The following is a 16289-nucleotide window of genomic DNA, read 5'->3' as shown; positions in this document are numbered from 1 at the left end:
CAGGACAGATGACTGTTTCAGTCCCACAGGAAAACAAACACTAGAAATAAACTGCTGTATCAGTTTCGGAGCAGAACAGCTGGAGCGTGACATCACGGCACTCACGTCAAACGTCATTTCCAAAACATTCTTCGTGATCTGCAGCGTGCCAGAGTCGCCTAGCTCGCCTGACACACACAGCCAAGGGTTGGACGTCGTCATGGCGTTACTAAGCTTCTTGATGGGGATGATGACGGCCCGGTACGGAATCACTGAGGGCACAAAAAGAGCATAAATCAGGTTGCCACGAATCACAACATTATACAAAAACACAGAAAGGGTCACTTGAAAAATAAGTTGCAATGCATCCTCCTGTTGACAATGGCTAAACATGAATGGTCCAGCAATAAAACTAATGCAGCATCAAATCAATGTCAAGTGCCTGACATGATGGATGCTGTTTTTATATATTAAATATTCATAAAATTTGAATCCACATTGATTGACTATGGTAGGTACTGTCCTGGTTTGCACATCTGTGCGTGTCTCTTTCTCTGGGACGTACTTATGGTGGTGAAGACGCTGGTAAAGCAGAAGTAGTCCACTGCATTCAGGCTCAGGAGATGAAAGAGAAACTGTTCTTTTTCCTCTTCGCAGCGCAAGAAGGCGTACCGCTTGTACAGCTTCCTGTGGGAACATGGCATGCTTAATAACAGGTGCAGCTACTTGAAACGGGTCAGCGTGCGTGTACTCGTTTGCGTCACTCAGAACTTCTTGTGATGAGTTTGTTTTTTTGGTGCATATGTAGAAATCTCAAAGCCATTTTTTAATGCCATGCCAGCTTCTGTGGCTATTTTGTAAAAAAAAAATCTTCAAATGTGTCACCTGATCAAAACAAGGTTTCTCACAGGGTTAAAGCACAATCTAACATAACATGCTAAAGGATTTGACAGAAAGTGACAAATCTTCTATTAAAAACGTGCGACTATTCAGCAACGAGTATAAACAATCTGGTCCCATCAAATTGAAAAATTATATATTTCTTCTCCTAACATTGGTGGTGTGTCTGTGTGTGTGTGTAGATGGGAGTTTGGATGTGTGTAAAGTATTGTACGCACTTAGTTAAAGCCTGGTTAGACAGCAGCTGTTTGAGATGCTGGGAAAGTAGTTTTTTCTCCAAGGACAGACGGATCCAGGCACGTGCTCGACCTACATCGGTCTTAATCTCTCCCATGTTCTGGATGTGTCTGAGAAGTTGAAAGAGAGAGAAAGGATGACAGAGAAAGAGAAAAAACAAGAACAATAGTGTAATTTATTGTATGCGGTTTGAAATGACCACAAGCAATGGAACATTGTATATATCAATATATTAATCTCTCTTTAAAAAAAAAAAACATCACGTCATTTAAAAATTACCCAGCTGAATTATTAAAAACACAGTATACGACAATTGTCCTAAGGCGATAAACACACCTCATATCCTGTATGACTGAGACACGTAATGCAGGAAGTCCAACACTGGACTCTGTGAGCTTTCGTCTTTCCTGGCCATTAGACACTGTAGAGTAAGAAACACACCGTTTTAGCACTCTTAAGCAGAGCAGATTTCTATTTTCATCTATTTTCTAAATGCACGATCTTCCAGTGAAATGACTGACTTAGACGTCCAGTGACGTAGGCTTCTCCAATCATTTCATCCGCATAAAACCATCCCTTTACAATCGACTGGATAGAGGTGGATCGGAATGCAATTTTGCAATCAACAACCGATGTTTTGAACCAAGACCCCATCCTACAGTGTTTTTTTTTTTTAGATAATCAGTTTCACATAAATGTACATCATGATATGGAAGAAAAGATCTGTTGCTACTTGTTACATCGTGACTTTAAATGTTAGCATAACTAGCATGGAGAGTTGTTAGGCCTGAAGACTTCTAGCAACGCAAGCTTAATGTCAAAAAGCAATTTGAAACCTTATGTTTTGCAAGCACTAGCAGGTTAACGTCAAAAATTAGTGAGTATACATGTTCCTTTCAGGTTTTCAAGGAGAATCAGTGACTTTAAATCCGTTCAAGCAGAGCTTTTGGCCTGTTAGCATAGTTAGCATGGAGAGGTGTTAGGGCCGAAGACTTCTAGCTACGCAATCTTAATGTCAAAAAGCAATTTGAAACCTTATGTTTTGCAAGCACTAGCAGGTTAACGTCAAAAATTAGTGAGTATACATGTTCCTTTCAGGTTTTCAAGGAGAATCAGTGACTTTAAATCCCTTCATGCAGAGCTTTTGGCCTGTTAGCATAGTTAGCATGGAGAGGTGTTAGGCCTGAAGACTTCTAGCTACGCAAGCTACGCAAAATTATTGAGTATACTAATATGTTCCTTTCAGGTTTTCAAGGAGAATCAGTGAGGAATATAAAGTTAATTAGCTTGTAGGCCTACACATGTTGAACTTCCTCAAAAGGCGTCAAAACAAAAGCTTATACGCTATGTTGTGCGAGACGAATCTAACTGTGGCCCTACAGAAATGGACACCCCTGAAAGTCATTCTATAATTTGCAGAGTGAGTTGAGTAGAGTTGTTTCTGGTCTTACAATCTTATATGCATTTATGAAGAAAGTTTTTACCTGGAGACTCTGACAGCAGCTCGTTTTTCTCTTCTCTCGCCTGATAGTGCAATAGATGAGACCACAGCGCAGACTTTCCCTATGAACCATGACGACGGCACATAAATGAATCTGAGCATTAAGCTGCAAGTGTTGGAATGTGAAACTCGTTTGCATTTGTTGGTGTCTCACCTGTTTGACCAGTAGGCCGTGGCTCCATATTCTCTCCAGCAGGTCACACAGACTGGCGATGAGCGTGTTCTCCTCCAGACCGGTGATGTTTGCCTCTCCATGTCCCAGTTCAACAGCCTCTCTGCCCATTTTCTCCACCAACATACGCTTGGTCTGAACATCCATTTGAAAACATAATTACCGAAACATTCACACCAGACATTTCAATCTGGACTCTGTCTGCAACAGACAAAAGGATCATAATTCCAGTTTCCAACAATTCTTGACTAACGCATTTCTGAATTTTACAAGACCTGTCCAGTGGTTCATGATTACTGCATAAGGATATTTAAAATAATTGCCCTGAGATTGTTGGGGCAGATTTCCATCCATGTAAAGTATCAAGAATTTGAATTAATAAATGCAAGCAATTACACTAATTAGTTTACAGCAAAACTTACCGACAGACCAATGACTATCGTGGTGACCTACGCCAAGTTTTGCACTACAAAATACAATATCCGAGTAATGAAACGATTATTCAAACAATACTATCATATTTATGTTGGTAACGCTCTATTTTAGTGTCCTTGTTACATACGTTACCTGTTTGTACTGTAGTGATAACAGTATATTATGTTAACTTGAATCATAACTCGAAACCAAACCCTGAAGTATTTTAATTAATATTACTTAGTATTTAAATGTACAATTACACCGTAATAAGGACACCTTAAAATAAAGTGGTTTAATTAATAATAATGATAATAACAACTTTTATAATTCAAAGAAGAAACTCATATCTGTGACTTTTTAAAGCATAATAAAATTATAATTTTAAATTTAGGAATTAGGAATAAACTAACATTCAAATTCTTGTTGATATGATGAGCTGTATTATACGCCTCATTATTTTGATGTCATGGCCAGTGACCAACCAATGGCTGAAACAAAATTCTATACTATTTTGTATAAATAAATAAAATATTGTAAATTAACAAAAAGAAATCTGTAAAAAAAAAAAACAAAACAAAAAAAACACTCCATTATAATCTACAATTTGCTAAACATTACATTTAACAGTGTATTTAATTATCACTGTTTTTAAAGATGAACTTCAAGTGAGCACTAAATGACAACAAAGGTCATCTAAATAAACAAATATGAATGCACAAATATATAGTATCGATAAACCCTGTTAAACAGACTGATATATATATAAATTCCAAATTTTCCATAACCGTGGGATTCCCAGTTAAAATGCACACAAATACTTTGATATACACATTTTAAACTACTGAAATCCCGACCTTCATCTTGCATTCTTTCAGTAAACCCTCCACAAACTTCCAGTTGGTCTGAGCGATGACTGCAGGGGAGAGGTCTGATAATTTGGGTTGTCTCAGGTTCTTCCCCAGGTTACGGGCCTCCTGCATGTACTTCTACAGATCAGGACACAGATAATAAAGATGCTTAACACATTTAGAAAGGTTCAAACACACACACACACACAAGTAATGTTGCAAAGTTCGAAACATCTTAAAGGAGGAGTTCACTTTAAAAAAAACTCTTGCTGATAATTTACTCACTCCCATGTAATCCAAGATGTCCATGTCTTTCTTTCTTCAGTCGAAAAGAAATTAATTTTTGATGAAAACATTCCAGGATTTTTCTCTATATAATGGACTTCAATGGGAACCAAACGGTTCAAGGTCCAAAAGACACTTTCAGTACAAATTGCTAACTGTTCAAAAGGCTTTAAACGATTCCAGACGATGAATAAGGGTCTTATCAAGCGAAACGATCGGCCATTTAAAAAAAACAACTAAGTTTAAGTTTTATAAGCTCAAATGCTCGCCTTGCTCTGTTCTGTGATGCGCGTTCGTGACTCTCCTGTTCGTGACTCTCCTGTTCGTGACTCGTTCATCAAAATGAACAAATCTTTTTTTGAGTCATTTGTTTCATTCAACGAACAAAATGAACAAATTGATTTGGAAAAAGGAGTTCGAACAGGAGAGTCATGAACGCGCATCACAGAACAGAACAAAGCCAGCATTTGAGCTTATAAAACTTAAACATTGCCATGTTTTTGTGACCAATCTTTTCGCTTGATAAGACCCTTATTCATCGCCTGGAATCGTTTAAAGCCCTTTGAACATTTTGCAGTTTGCTCTGAAACTGTCTTTTGGACCTTGAACCGTTTGGTTCCCATTGAAGTCCATTATATGAAGAAAATCCTGGAATGTTTTCATCAAAAACCTTAATTTCTTTTCCACTGAAGAAAGAATGACATGGATATCTTGGATGACATGGGGGTGAGTAAATTATCAGTTTTTGTTTTTTAAAGTGAACTACTCCTTTAATAACTGAGGGTACAAGAGCGGGTTGATTATAAAGCCGAGGATTTTATTCTTCGTTGTGGGATCCTGTAAGGTTTGTGATTGTTGAGTGATTCACGAAGCGCTCACTACTGAAACTCTGGTTTATAAGAGCGTGTGGGAAAATCCAGGGGCAGATTTGAGTGCAGTGGAGTTCAAAGGTCACTGTGCGTCTTAGGGGAAGGGCTTTGTTAAGGGCATGTTAGGAATGTTTTAAGTCGGTCAAATAACGACAGGCCTCCACATACCAGACAGCAGGCTGAGAAGGACTTTTTAGGTGGTTTTAAAGGCGGGGGTGGCGCCTTATCCCACTCCCAGAAAGCCATAGAGTTCTGCAGGAGCAAACACCCCTCCACCTGTTGTGAGGTGGTACGACCCACACCCCACAGCATCCAAACGACAAACGCACACAGAAACGATGGAAGAAACATAAGAAAAGGAAAGAAAAAAAGCAGCATGCACATGAATGTGAGGCAGTCAGACAAGAAAAGACAAGTGAGAAAATGCAGACTCAAAAGTAAAAAAGTAGAGACAATGAAGAAATGAGAACAGGCAGATTCACAAAAGGCTCAGGAGACCTTTGTACTAAGCATGATTCATCAAGAAATTTGACTTGTAAATGGTTTATGTAAATCACTTACAGCCCTGAGAGCATTTATGTGATTCAGACATTACAGATAATTGCAGTCATTATCATGTCACTAAAAAGTGATAAAAAATATCCTGACATCCATCTTACTGTTCATTGGCACGTATGTGAGATATGGCGCAATGACAACGAATTATTCTTCGAGTCAGATCTTTTCAAATGATTCAATTAAACTGATCTGTATGATTTGTTGCTCTCGGTTAATAGTGATGATTTTCAGTAAATGACTTAAATAACGGTCAGTATTATATTGTCAGCTTTCATTATTTTATGTGCTTTTGTCATTTTTATTTTTTTTATAATTAAATTAGGGCTGTCAAATGATTAATCACATCCAAAATAAAAGTTTGTGTTTATATAATATATGTGGGTGCACGGTGTATAACTATTTTATATATATATAAATACACACACATGCTTGCAAATATTTAAGAAATATTTTCATCTATATACTGTATATAGATTCATATATAATTTATATTATATATGAATATAAATATTTTATATATAATTAATATTTTTTTCTTAAATATACATGCATGTGTGTGTATTTATATATATATATATATATATATATATATATATATATATACAAAATAATTATACACAATGCACCCACACATATTATGTAAACACAAACTTTTATTTTGGATGCGATTAATCACGATTATTCGTTTGACAGCCCTAATATTAAATGTTTAATTATTTTTATTTCAGTATTAGTACTTCAACACACTCATATTTAGATCGTTCTAATGATAATTTCTGGATGATCTATCTTCTTTTCATCAGTCCTATCTACCATCTGACAAATGAGTCCCTGTGAAAGTGTCAGTCAAAAAGAGATGAAGTAAACATACATGAAAAAAGTCTATGGTAATTAAAGGCTGCACACAGAACAGGATGAAAAGAAGAAGAGAAACGAGGAGAGAGGCTGAATAGGAGGAAACACTGCAGTCTCACCTCTTTGAGGTCATTGTCTAGCACAAGATGTTCGTTCTGCTGTCTGTGTCGGTCCACCCTGCGCTGAGTCGAGCATGTGCGATTGGACCACCTGATCACAGAGGATTTAGATTAGTCATCACACACACAGCTAATGTTGACACTGAAGCCGCACGCTGAATGGTCAATGTCTCATAATGGTGTCATGTGCCATAAAGAGAGGACTCACTTGTTGGTGGGCCCTGAGGCAAGCACATCAGCCTGTAGTTTGGGAAAGAAGCCCTGCTGGTATTTTCCTTGGCCAATCTTCATATCCAGCAGGTGAGGATGGATGGCCGTGTGGTCGATCTTTCTCAGCCGTTGCTCTATGGCCTGGGCTGCAGATGAGTCAGAAAGGTTAGCTGTTGTGTCGTGATAGCTTGAGCTGCGAGTAATTTCAGAACGATCGCTAACAACAAACTCATATCATGTAAGCTCGAGGCTAGACTCAAGTAACTGTAAAGTAAAAGTCGTTGAATATCAAAATAGTAATTTATTCACAAATCTACTCCTAATAAAGATGCACTTTGCTTGGGTTTATTTTAGAGTACAATTTAACACATAATTAGCTCCAATCATGAAATATAAGTAAAAATAAATAAGAATAAATAATAAAAGTAAAATTATACTTAAAACAGTATTATTATTAATACAACTTTATGAAATATGAGTGGAGTGACAAACAAAATATAAATAAATAATTATAAATACAATAATACTTATTTTACCATGTAATAATAATAATTATGCATTAATTATAGCATTTTTACTAACTAATACAATTATAATATTTAGATTAATTTTATTATTTACAAAATTATATTATTTGATTTTGGAACTAATAAAATGAACAACATAATATTCCTTTATAATTATAGAAATGTGTAAAAAATAAAAATAGCCTTTATGAATATCATTTATAAAATTATATTATTAATAATAATATTATTATAGCATTGATTTGCATATTATAGATGGATTTTATCCTTTATAAACAATGTAATTATTATTGTATGTGCCATTTCAGAAGCAAATCCATCTTCCAATAGTGACCTTCAGTGTGACAAGAGGTTATTGACCTAACAATGGTACCGAGGGCTCAGCGAGCAGATGCAAACTCAACAATATTCAGCACACACACACACACACGCTTCCCAAGATGGCACAACACAGCGCCAGGCGCCCGCTCTTTTCTTTTCAACATTTGGCAGTCTTTCAAAAGCGATCCATTCATATGACTCATTTAGGGACACGCTCTTCAGTTCTTTCAATCTGTGCTCCTCTCCTCATTTTTCAAACACTTCTGTTCTCTCTCTCCCTCCCTCCCGTCTTCTCGGCCGCCCTCTTGAACTGTCACTCTCTATAATCATCTGCGCACATAAGCAGCAGCGACTTTTTTTTATACAGCTTCATTAAAATTGAAATACACAATTTGACTGGGGAAATAACCATCGTTTCGAAAAAGAATGATGAAGTGTGATTGCACAAAACTCAATAAGGCATCAAATGAGAAGACAATTTCCAATGCAGTAGAATAAAATTGATTTGCAAATCTGTTCATAGATGCGAAAAACAGCACCAAACTCAATACACTGCCCAAAAGTAAAAAAAACTTCAAACATGACAATTTGAAAATTGTATTGACATGAAAGGGCATTTATATTTTATTACTTGCGTAACGTGACAGACTACACATTTTTTATTGTTTTAAAGAAATGAATAATTTAAATCAGTGATGACACATTAAATGTGACCGTAAAGACACATTTCAAAAGGTGTCTTAAACTGTTCTTTTGAACTTTTAATTTATAAAAAATAGATCATGGTTTCCAACTGTTTTAAACACTGCAGCTCAAGAAACATTTCTTAGCATTATCAAATCAGTATGATATCTGAAGTAACTTGTGTTTTACTGTACTTCTGGATAATTATAATTTAAAAGAAAATAATAATTTGAATGTTATGTTTATTTAAAGATGAAGTGTTAATTTCTGTGGCAAGTGAACTAAATTTTTGTCATTTTTTTCCTTATTGCTCTGCCCCATCTGATATTGTCTGGAAAAATATTCTTGTCTCAAACTTACTTCAGTGGTTGAGAGATTGACATGTTAAGCAATGTTTTAAAAGTAGCGCAGAGTGGTAAAAATCAAACTTAAACAGTTGACTCTAGTTCAATTTGACATTTAATATATTAAGAGAAGTCAATCTCATAGCAGACCACTAACTCTGAATATTTCTTACCCGATTCCTTCAGGAACGTGCATTTCTGGTAAACAGACGAGCGCAAGCTGGGGGCGCGGACGTTGTAGAGGCGGGCCTTCTCAATGCGTCCGTCAAACACTCGTAGGAGGGGCTCCTTCTCCTCCCATTGAGACATGATCTTGTTGTCGACGAAGGTGGCAAACATTTGCGTTTCGATGAAATGGGACAGGAAGGGCAAGTACGGTTCCGGCTGGTCTGAAAGGAATGATGCCTGAGGAGAAATCAAATGAAAACTTAATAATGAATGAGGCTTTTGATAAAAACTTTGGTACAAGACCAATAAAAAGTGACAAACTAGACAGAAATAAAATAATATTGAGAATGTATTTGATTTATTTTATGCATCGAGTGTGAAACACGCCAGTCACCTTGTCAAAGTTGTGCATTTGCTCTCTGTTTGTCAGCCAGGACTCCAAATCTGGCGAGTTCTGAATCACAAACGACTCGTAGTCCGCAAACATTGTCGCGAAGCGTGCGGCGAACACCTCCCTCAGCTGCACGTTCAGTTTAGCGTTCCTCAGCTCCTCTTCCTCAACAGGAGACCTTCCTCCAACGCCCTCATCCCCTACGGCCTTCTGTCCCGCTGCCAATGCCTCCAGACGGGCCACTTTGACCCCAGTCCTTTTGGCCAGAGCCTGCAAACGCTCCAGGGTCGGGTTGCCTTGAAGAAGTTCCAGCATGTCCAGCGCCTCCCCACCGAGGTTCCCGTTCCTTTTGTCGTCCACTAACTCGCTCAATGATGTGCTCTTCAGCTCCTTCTCCAGCGTGGAGGACTGAGGTTCAGGGGAGGTGTTGCCTCCCACGGGAGACAGGCCAAAACTTAGCAACACCTCACTGAGTTCTTGGATGAACTCGGTCTTGTTGGGGAACTGAGGAAAATCTTCAGGCAATTCGATGCAGTGGTTGTCGACGTCAACGAAACACAGGTTCGCCTGAGGAGGAAAATACTATGGAAGTCAATGGAGCCCATAAAGAGTTTGGTTACCCATTTTCTTTAAATTTCTTATTTTGTGTTCAACAGAAGAAAGAAACACATACAGGTTTGAAACAACAAGAGCCAGTAAAAAAAAATTGGGGGTGAACTATTTCTTTAAGGGCAGAGAATTTGGATCAGTTCAAATATTACATTTAAATTAAATAAAATTAAATAAAATTCATTGTGATGTGCCAAACAGAACAAACATCCATTTTTTTTTAAGCATGTTCACACTTGTAGTTTTCTTGGTTCTTTTGGTCCGGACCAAAAAAGAAAATTATACATTTAGTTCCAGTTCGCGTAGCGTTAACACTCTTTTTTTTTTTACACCAAACCTAAAGATACAAAACAAAAGACAACTTCAAATCTTTATTAAAAAATTTGAACATGTAGCTGCTTTGAGATCCCCATATGAGACATAACTTGAAAATTAAGATTTCAAAAGGAAAGTTCATTAAGAACGAGAATCTAGAACGACATTAAGATATCTTGAATACTTTTAGAGTTACAGACATGAAAACTTTGGAAAATGAATATTTATGGCACTCAGAAGGTATGTTCAATGCAACTGTGTTGATAGAAAGACACAAGATACATTTCTAGTTTCATCATTTTTTCTTTTTAAGAGAAATATCTGAAGAACAAATAAAGTAACAGTTGTATGCAAAGTGACCCACATTTGGTTTTTGACCACTGAAAATGTCTACAATTCACCAATTTACTCACGGAGCCACATTATGATCTCAATATCTCTGGGATTGAACAATTGAGGCCCTTTATGAAAATATCAAAAGAAAAGTTTAAGAAACAGAATCTGAAGATATATTTGATAATTCTTGAGTTACATGGATGCAAACTTGAGGCAAAAAAGTAGTGCTTTTTGCCATTTTTTTAACGACACCGTTGGAATATAATTATACAAAGATTACTGAAGTCAACAGATTTTACAAATAGACCTACCAACCTGTGTAAAAATAAAATAATGATGCTGCCATCTTTCTAAAGTCATTTTTACCCCCTGTAATTTGGCTCCAAATCTCAGGTGAAAACTGTCATTTTGACCCCAGATTACTCAGCAAAACATCTGTGACGTTTGGTTGATTTGACGCAGAATAGCCTGCTGGGGGATTACAATATTCAAACACACACTGACCCAAATCTACAAATCAAATCATCAGCTGTACTGACCTATTAACCAAAGCCAATATCAGGAATTAGGTTAAATCAATCCAGTGGATCATTAGAAATATCGCTCTGTGTGACACAGCTGTTCAGTCACATGCAATGCAGCTCATGCGCTCAAAATGGCCTAAAGTTAGTGTGTGTGTGTGTGTGAGTGTGACCTTGTTGCTGTAAAAATAAATCAGTCAAGCAGAACTGTCCGCTCTGTCAGGTCACACTGCTGACAGCCTGTCAGAAAGAAGCATTTAGGCCAGTATGTGTATTTAAAGTTACGATTTGAGGGCCACCGATTTAACCATCTTCCGAATTATACGTTTATATTATTTGAAAAGTGTCAGATGTGTCTGTGCACTCGCTGGCTTGTTTGAGTTTTATATACACAACCACCAGCACTGTTCCTGATCAGAATTTAATCCTGTTCTCTTCTGGGCAAAGGCAATGGACAGGAGCTGGAGCATGATAATTGAACTACTATGAGCCATCTATTACACAATGACATATCAGCCTCAAGTGGTTTTGAAGCAAGGACAAGGAAGAGATTGTGAAAAGAGCAGCATTTTAGCAGAATCCAGCCTCAAGAGACGACTTTATGAAAATAGCAAGCCTAGAATTCACTGCAACAAGGTCAGTGGAAAAATCCAGGATGGTGAACAAGGCAAAATGTAAATAATCATTTTATTGTATTAATAATTTTGCTGTTCATTTAAACAAACTGTTTATTAGAGTATTGCACTGTTAGCTTAGCAACAGCTAAGCTAACAGTGCAATACTCTAATAAACAGTTTGTTTAAATTGCTAACAGCAAACAATTTGAATCAACAGTATTCAGTATCACTTTTTAGAGTTGCTACACTACCGTTTAAAAGTTTGGGGTCAGTAAGACCCCAAACCTGAGCAGCAAATCAGTATATTAGAATGATTTCTGAAGGATAATGCGACACTGAAGACTGGGGTAATGATGCTGCAAATACAGCTCTACCATCACAGGAATAAATTTCATTTTAAAATGTATATAATAAATAGAAAACAGTTAGGCCTATTTTAAGTTGTAATACTTGACAATATGCAGCCTCGGTGAGAGACTTTTTTCAAAAAGATTGGTAGTGTATAGATAGCTCTTTTCCAAATCCTCACTAATAATACAACACAGCAAAAAAGAAACACGGAAGTCACGTAGTAAAATGGAAACCCATGAGCCATTTCCTCACTCATTCCCCTTTGGTGTGTCTTGTTCTCACCAGTCTTTTTTTTTTCTAGGTCAGAGCGACTTCAAAGAGAATGCATAGCAGGGAATCTGGATGTGGAGTTTACGGAAAATGGGATTTAGGGATAAGGATGTGGGGAAGCCTCGCAGCACCCAGACAGACAAATCATGAATAATAAACCTCTGCTAAGAATACTGATACCGTGCGACAAAGAAAAAGAAGGATCTGACGATAACGCCAAACGTCAACATGGAAGTAACTGCATTCCAGCATCAAGACTGTAAAAGAAAGCCTCATACTGTTCCTGCTGCTATTTTCAGCAAAGGCCTCCAGAGCTTTTTAAAGGCACTGAGGGCATTCTCATATGCAGATCACCAATCGTCGACTCGAAACTTATAAAGCCTCTTAGAAAAACAGCCCACTTGACAGATGCGTCCACGTCCAAGGTCCCTAAGTGGCTGTGCCATGATAAGGAGTGTGAATGTGTTTTCAAATTTGTGAGTGAGTATGTACCATGCAAGTGTGTGTGAGTTACCTCTTGAGGCAGCTCTAGTTTGGAGCGGTCCGTGCCCTCTTTGGACTGGAGGCCCATGAGATAGGGCACAGGGGCGTCCAAGAAGTGCAGCAGGGAAGCGGGAAGGATGGGCACGTACACATGCTGCCATTGGAATGGGAACAGCAACGTTGTGATTCCCTCCGCAACCACCATGAGCCTCTGGTAGTCTAGACGTATACAAAGCACACGTTCAAATCACAAAAAAACTATAAGAAAACATTATACTCTAAAAAAGTTATATATGTAATAAATTTGTTGAAATGAGGGTCAAAAATGTAAAAATTCAAAAATGTAAAAATTGACTGCCTTAAATCCCAGCAACGAACAAAGTGTTTTCTACTTGTGGATCTGACTGAAATTTTACGAAAGACACACACCTGTATGGTAGACCTACTAAAACAGGGCAGTGTGATTATTAATAGGTGTTTCTCATAAAGTCTTATCATTAGTTTATCTAGGGAACAGTCGGAGGAATTCATTAGCATGTGTATCAGCTTGTGTTTGGTGAAAAGCATATGTGCTGCAGAAGGGTAATGTAATATTCATTAGACTCCTCTACATTCACTCAGTCTCCACATCAAAGGCCCTGCAAAGATTCATTTGCCAGAATCATAAATAAAATTTAAATGCTTAAATAAAAGAAGAAATGGTCTGCATAGAGACAAAACCGAAGACACAGTCTGTAAAATTGATGTAAAAAGTAGGAGCCAATCGATAAAACATTAGATTTATATTTGAAATAGCTTAAATCAAATTGAATATTAATGTTGCATATTAAAGCCCCCAAATAGTTTCAAGATTTGTTAACACATCACATTTTCTTTCGTCAAATCAACTTTATAATAATTTATTTAGTTGAGATAACTTATTATTTTGAGTTTCTGATGATTAAATCAATCTACTTCATTGTATTAACTCACTTTTTCCAGTTCAATTAACTTAAAATTTTAAGGCAACCCAGGTTACATACTTTTTTAAGTTAAACCAACAATATTTTTTTACAGTGTAGTTATCACAACATTTTTTCTTTTGTCAAATCAACTTAAATAATTTATTTAGTTCAGATAACATATAATTTTGAGTTTCTGATGATTAAATCAATCTCCTTCATTGTATTAACTCACTTTTTCCAGTTCAATGAACTTAAAATTAAGGCAAACAGGTTACTTATGTATGACTTTAAATTATTGTGGCTGATCCATAAGTCATGAGACACAAACTTACGAGAACAAAAAGGCAATATATTGTTTGGAAATGCAGCATCACTGAAAATTGTTTATAAAAAAAATAAATAAAAGCATTTTCATTTTAATATTTTAGATTAATTTTTAATTTGAAATGATTTGTAATGTAATGATTTGAAATTATTTAAAATGTAAAGATTTGCTTTAAAATTAATTGATTTGAAATTATTGAAAATGAAATGATTGAAATAAATGAAATTAAAACTTTCATTTTATTTTTTTAAATTACAATCCTTGATTTCTTACCCTGCGAGTAGAGGAGGATCTGCATCTCCAGCAGAACACAAGTGAAAAGCTGCACCAGATTTTCCACACCTAACAGTCGGAAGGCCTCACCCAATGGAAAATCAGCCAATGGCAGCTCCCCAACACCAGGCCTCTGGCACAGAATAGGTTCACACACTCCGTGAAACTTTAAAGAGCGTCCGGGCGGTGGCAAGGGTACCTCATAGAGGATGTTGTAGATGTAGCTTTCCAAAGGGAGTGGAGGTGGCTGATGTGAAGTGACGGCCAGGTGGATCTGGGATAGGAAGCGTTTACAGGCGTGCATGAAGGGCATAGGCGTGATTAGACACATAGCTTTGGACACGTACAGAGTGTCGCGAACAGAGTCGTATCCTTCGCCAGAGCAGCCACAGCTCCTGCGACCCCCTTGTGAGGATGAAGATGAGGAAGGAGACTCCACTTCATCCAGGCTGCTGGCTAAAGAGTCCATACTAGAGGAGGAGGAGGACGACGAAGGGCAGTTATGCGCTGATGTATTATGCTCCGCTTGGTGCATCTGGAGTAGCGTCTGCATGGCGGAGCAGATCTGAGGGCTGGTCACCTCCTCGTAGAAGGTGTGAACGAAACCATAAGTGCGAGAGCCGTCTTCTCTTGTGATGAGGAAAGAGTGGAACTGTGGGGTCCGGCTGTCACGCTGTGTTCGGAAGGACAGACCTTTGGGCATGCAGAGCTGAAGAGAAAGAGAAAACATTGCTTCAGTAACTACATATTTTGTAATGATGCTTGTAATGTGCAATTTGATACACACAGGGATTTGACGGTTTACGTTTCCAGCGACAAAATATAACGAACCGGAGTCTGAACAGTGAACACTAACCTGAGTCTTTTTATTTATTGATGAGCTGGGTTTTGTTATTTGAGCAATAACAATAAAAAGATTTATATTTATTATTACTGTTACTTAAAGGGTTAGTTCACCCAAAAATGAAAATTCTGTCAGTATTTATTCACCCTCATGTTGTTCCAACCCCGTAAGATGTTCGTTCATCTTCGGAACACAAATTAAGATATTTATGATGAAATCTGAGAGCTGGATCACTCCTCCATACTAGTCCATAGGCTTCTTGAGGAATTGAAACTTGCCAGCCTCGAAAAGTTATTAAAGACATCGTTAAAATAGTCCAAGTGACTACAGTGGCTCAATTTTAACTTTATCAAACGACGAGAACACTTTTTGTGCGCGAAAACAAACAAAAATAACGACTTTATTTCAACTATTTACTTCCTTCTCTATGAGCCTCTAGTCAGTTAACCTAGTGTGATTGCGTAGAGCTACGTCACACGTAGGCTCACTATTGGCCGACGCTGGTCATGTGTGTGATGCGTGTGACGTACAACAACATAAGCTTACATTATTAAACTAGTAACCTGACTCGAGGCAGAGAGAGAAGTAAATAAATAGTTGAAATAAAGTCGTTATTTTTGTTTGTTTTCGCGCACAAAAAGTATTCTTGTCTCTTGATAAAGTTAAGATTGAGCCCCTGTAGTCACTTGGACTATATTAACGATGTCTTTAATAACTTTGAGGCCGGCAAGTTTCAATCCCTCAAGATGCCTATGGACAAGTATGGAGGAGTGATCCAGCTCTCAGATTTAATCAAACATATCTTAATTTGTGTTGCGAAGATGAACAGAATTTTCATTTTTAGGTGAACTAACCCTTTAAATACATTTTATATTTTATAAATATTAACATAAATGTATGAGCTGGAGCAAATATTATGATAACAATAATATTTATTTATTTTGATCTTATGAGTTGAAGCAAAAAAAAAAAAAAAAAAACTTATGGCAATAACAATAATTAAAGCATTAGTGGGT

General features: G+C 37.2%; 1 protein-coding gene across 3 annotated transcripts in view; it reads right to left on the bottom strand.

The window, feature by feature from the left end:
- The window catches only part of dennd5b (DENN domain containing 5B), a 40470-nt gene that overhangs the window by 6529 nt on the left and 17652 nt on the right, over window positions 1-16289 (bottom strand). For all 3 annotated transcript variants that reach the window (XM_089126646.1, XM_089126647.1, XM_089126648.1), the window contains 13 exons: window positions 14430-15138; window positions 12919-13106; window positions 9389-9952; window positions 9000-9231; window positions 6949-7096; window positions 6741-6831; window positions 4061-4192; window positions 2772-2924; window positions 2601-2679; window positions 1453-1537; window positions 1098-1226; window positions 545-666; window positions 106-251 (listed from right to left, as the gene is read on the bottom strand). In XM_089126646.1, coding sequence (XP_088982772.1) covers window positions 106-251; window positions 545-666; window positions 1098-1226; window positions 1453-1537; window positions 2601-2679; window positions 2772-2924; window positions 4061-4192; window positions 6741-6831; window positions 6949-7096; window positions 9000-9231; window positions 9389-9952; window positions 12919-13106; window positions 14430-15138 — 2778 coding nt within the window. The remainder of the gene's footprint in view (window positions 1-105; window positions 252-544; window positions 667-1097; window positions 1227-1452; window positions 1538-2600; window positions 2680-2771; window positions 2925-4060; window positions 4193-6740; window positions 6832-6948; window positions 7097-8999; window positions 9232-9388; window positions 9953-12918; window positions 13107-14429; window positions 15139-16289) is intronic.

Source organism: Pimephales promelas, chromosome 24 (genome assembly GCF_988280905.1).
Source record: "Pimephales promelas chromosome 24, fPimPro1.hap1.1, whole genome shotgun sequence".
Lineage (NCBI taxonomy): Eukaryota > Metazoa > Chordata > Actinopteri > Cypriniformes > Leuciscidae > Pimephales > Pimephales promelas.
Note: the sequence above shows the minus strand (reverse complement) of the source record. Positions and strands in the feature narration are given on the sequence as shown.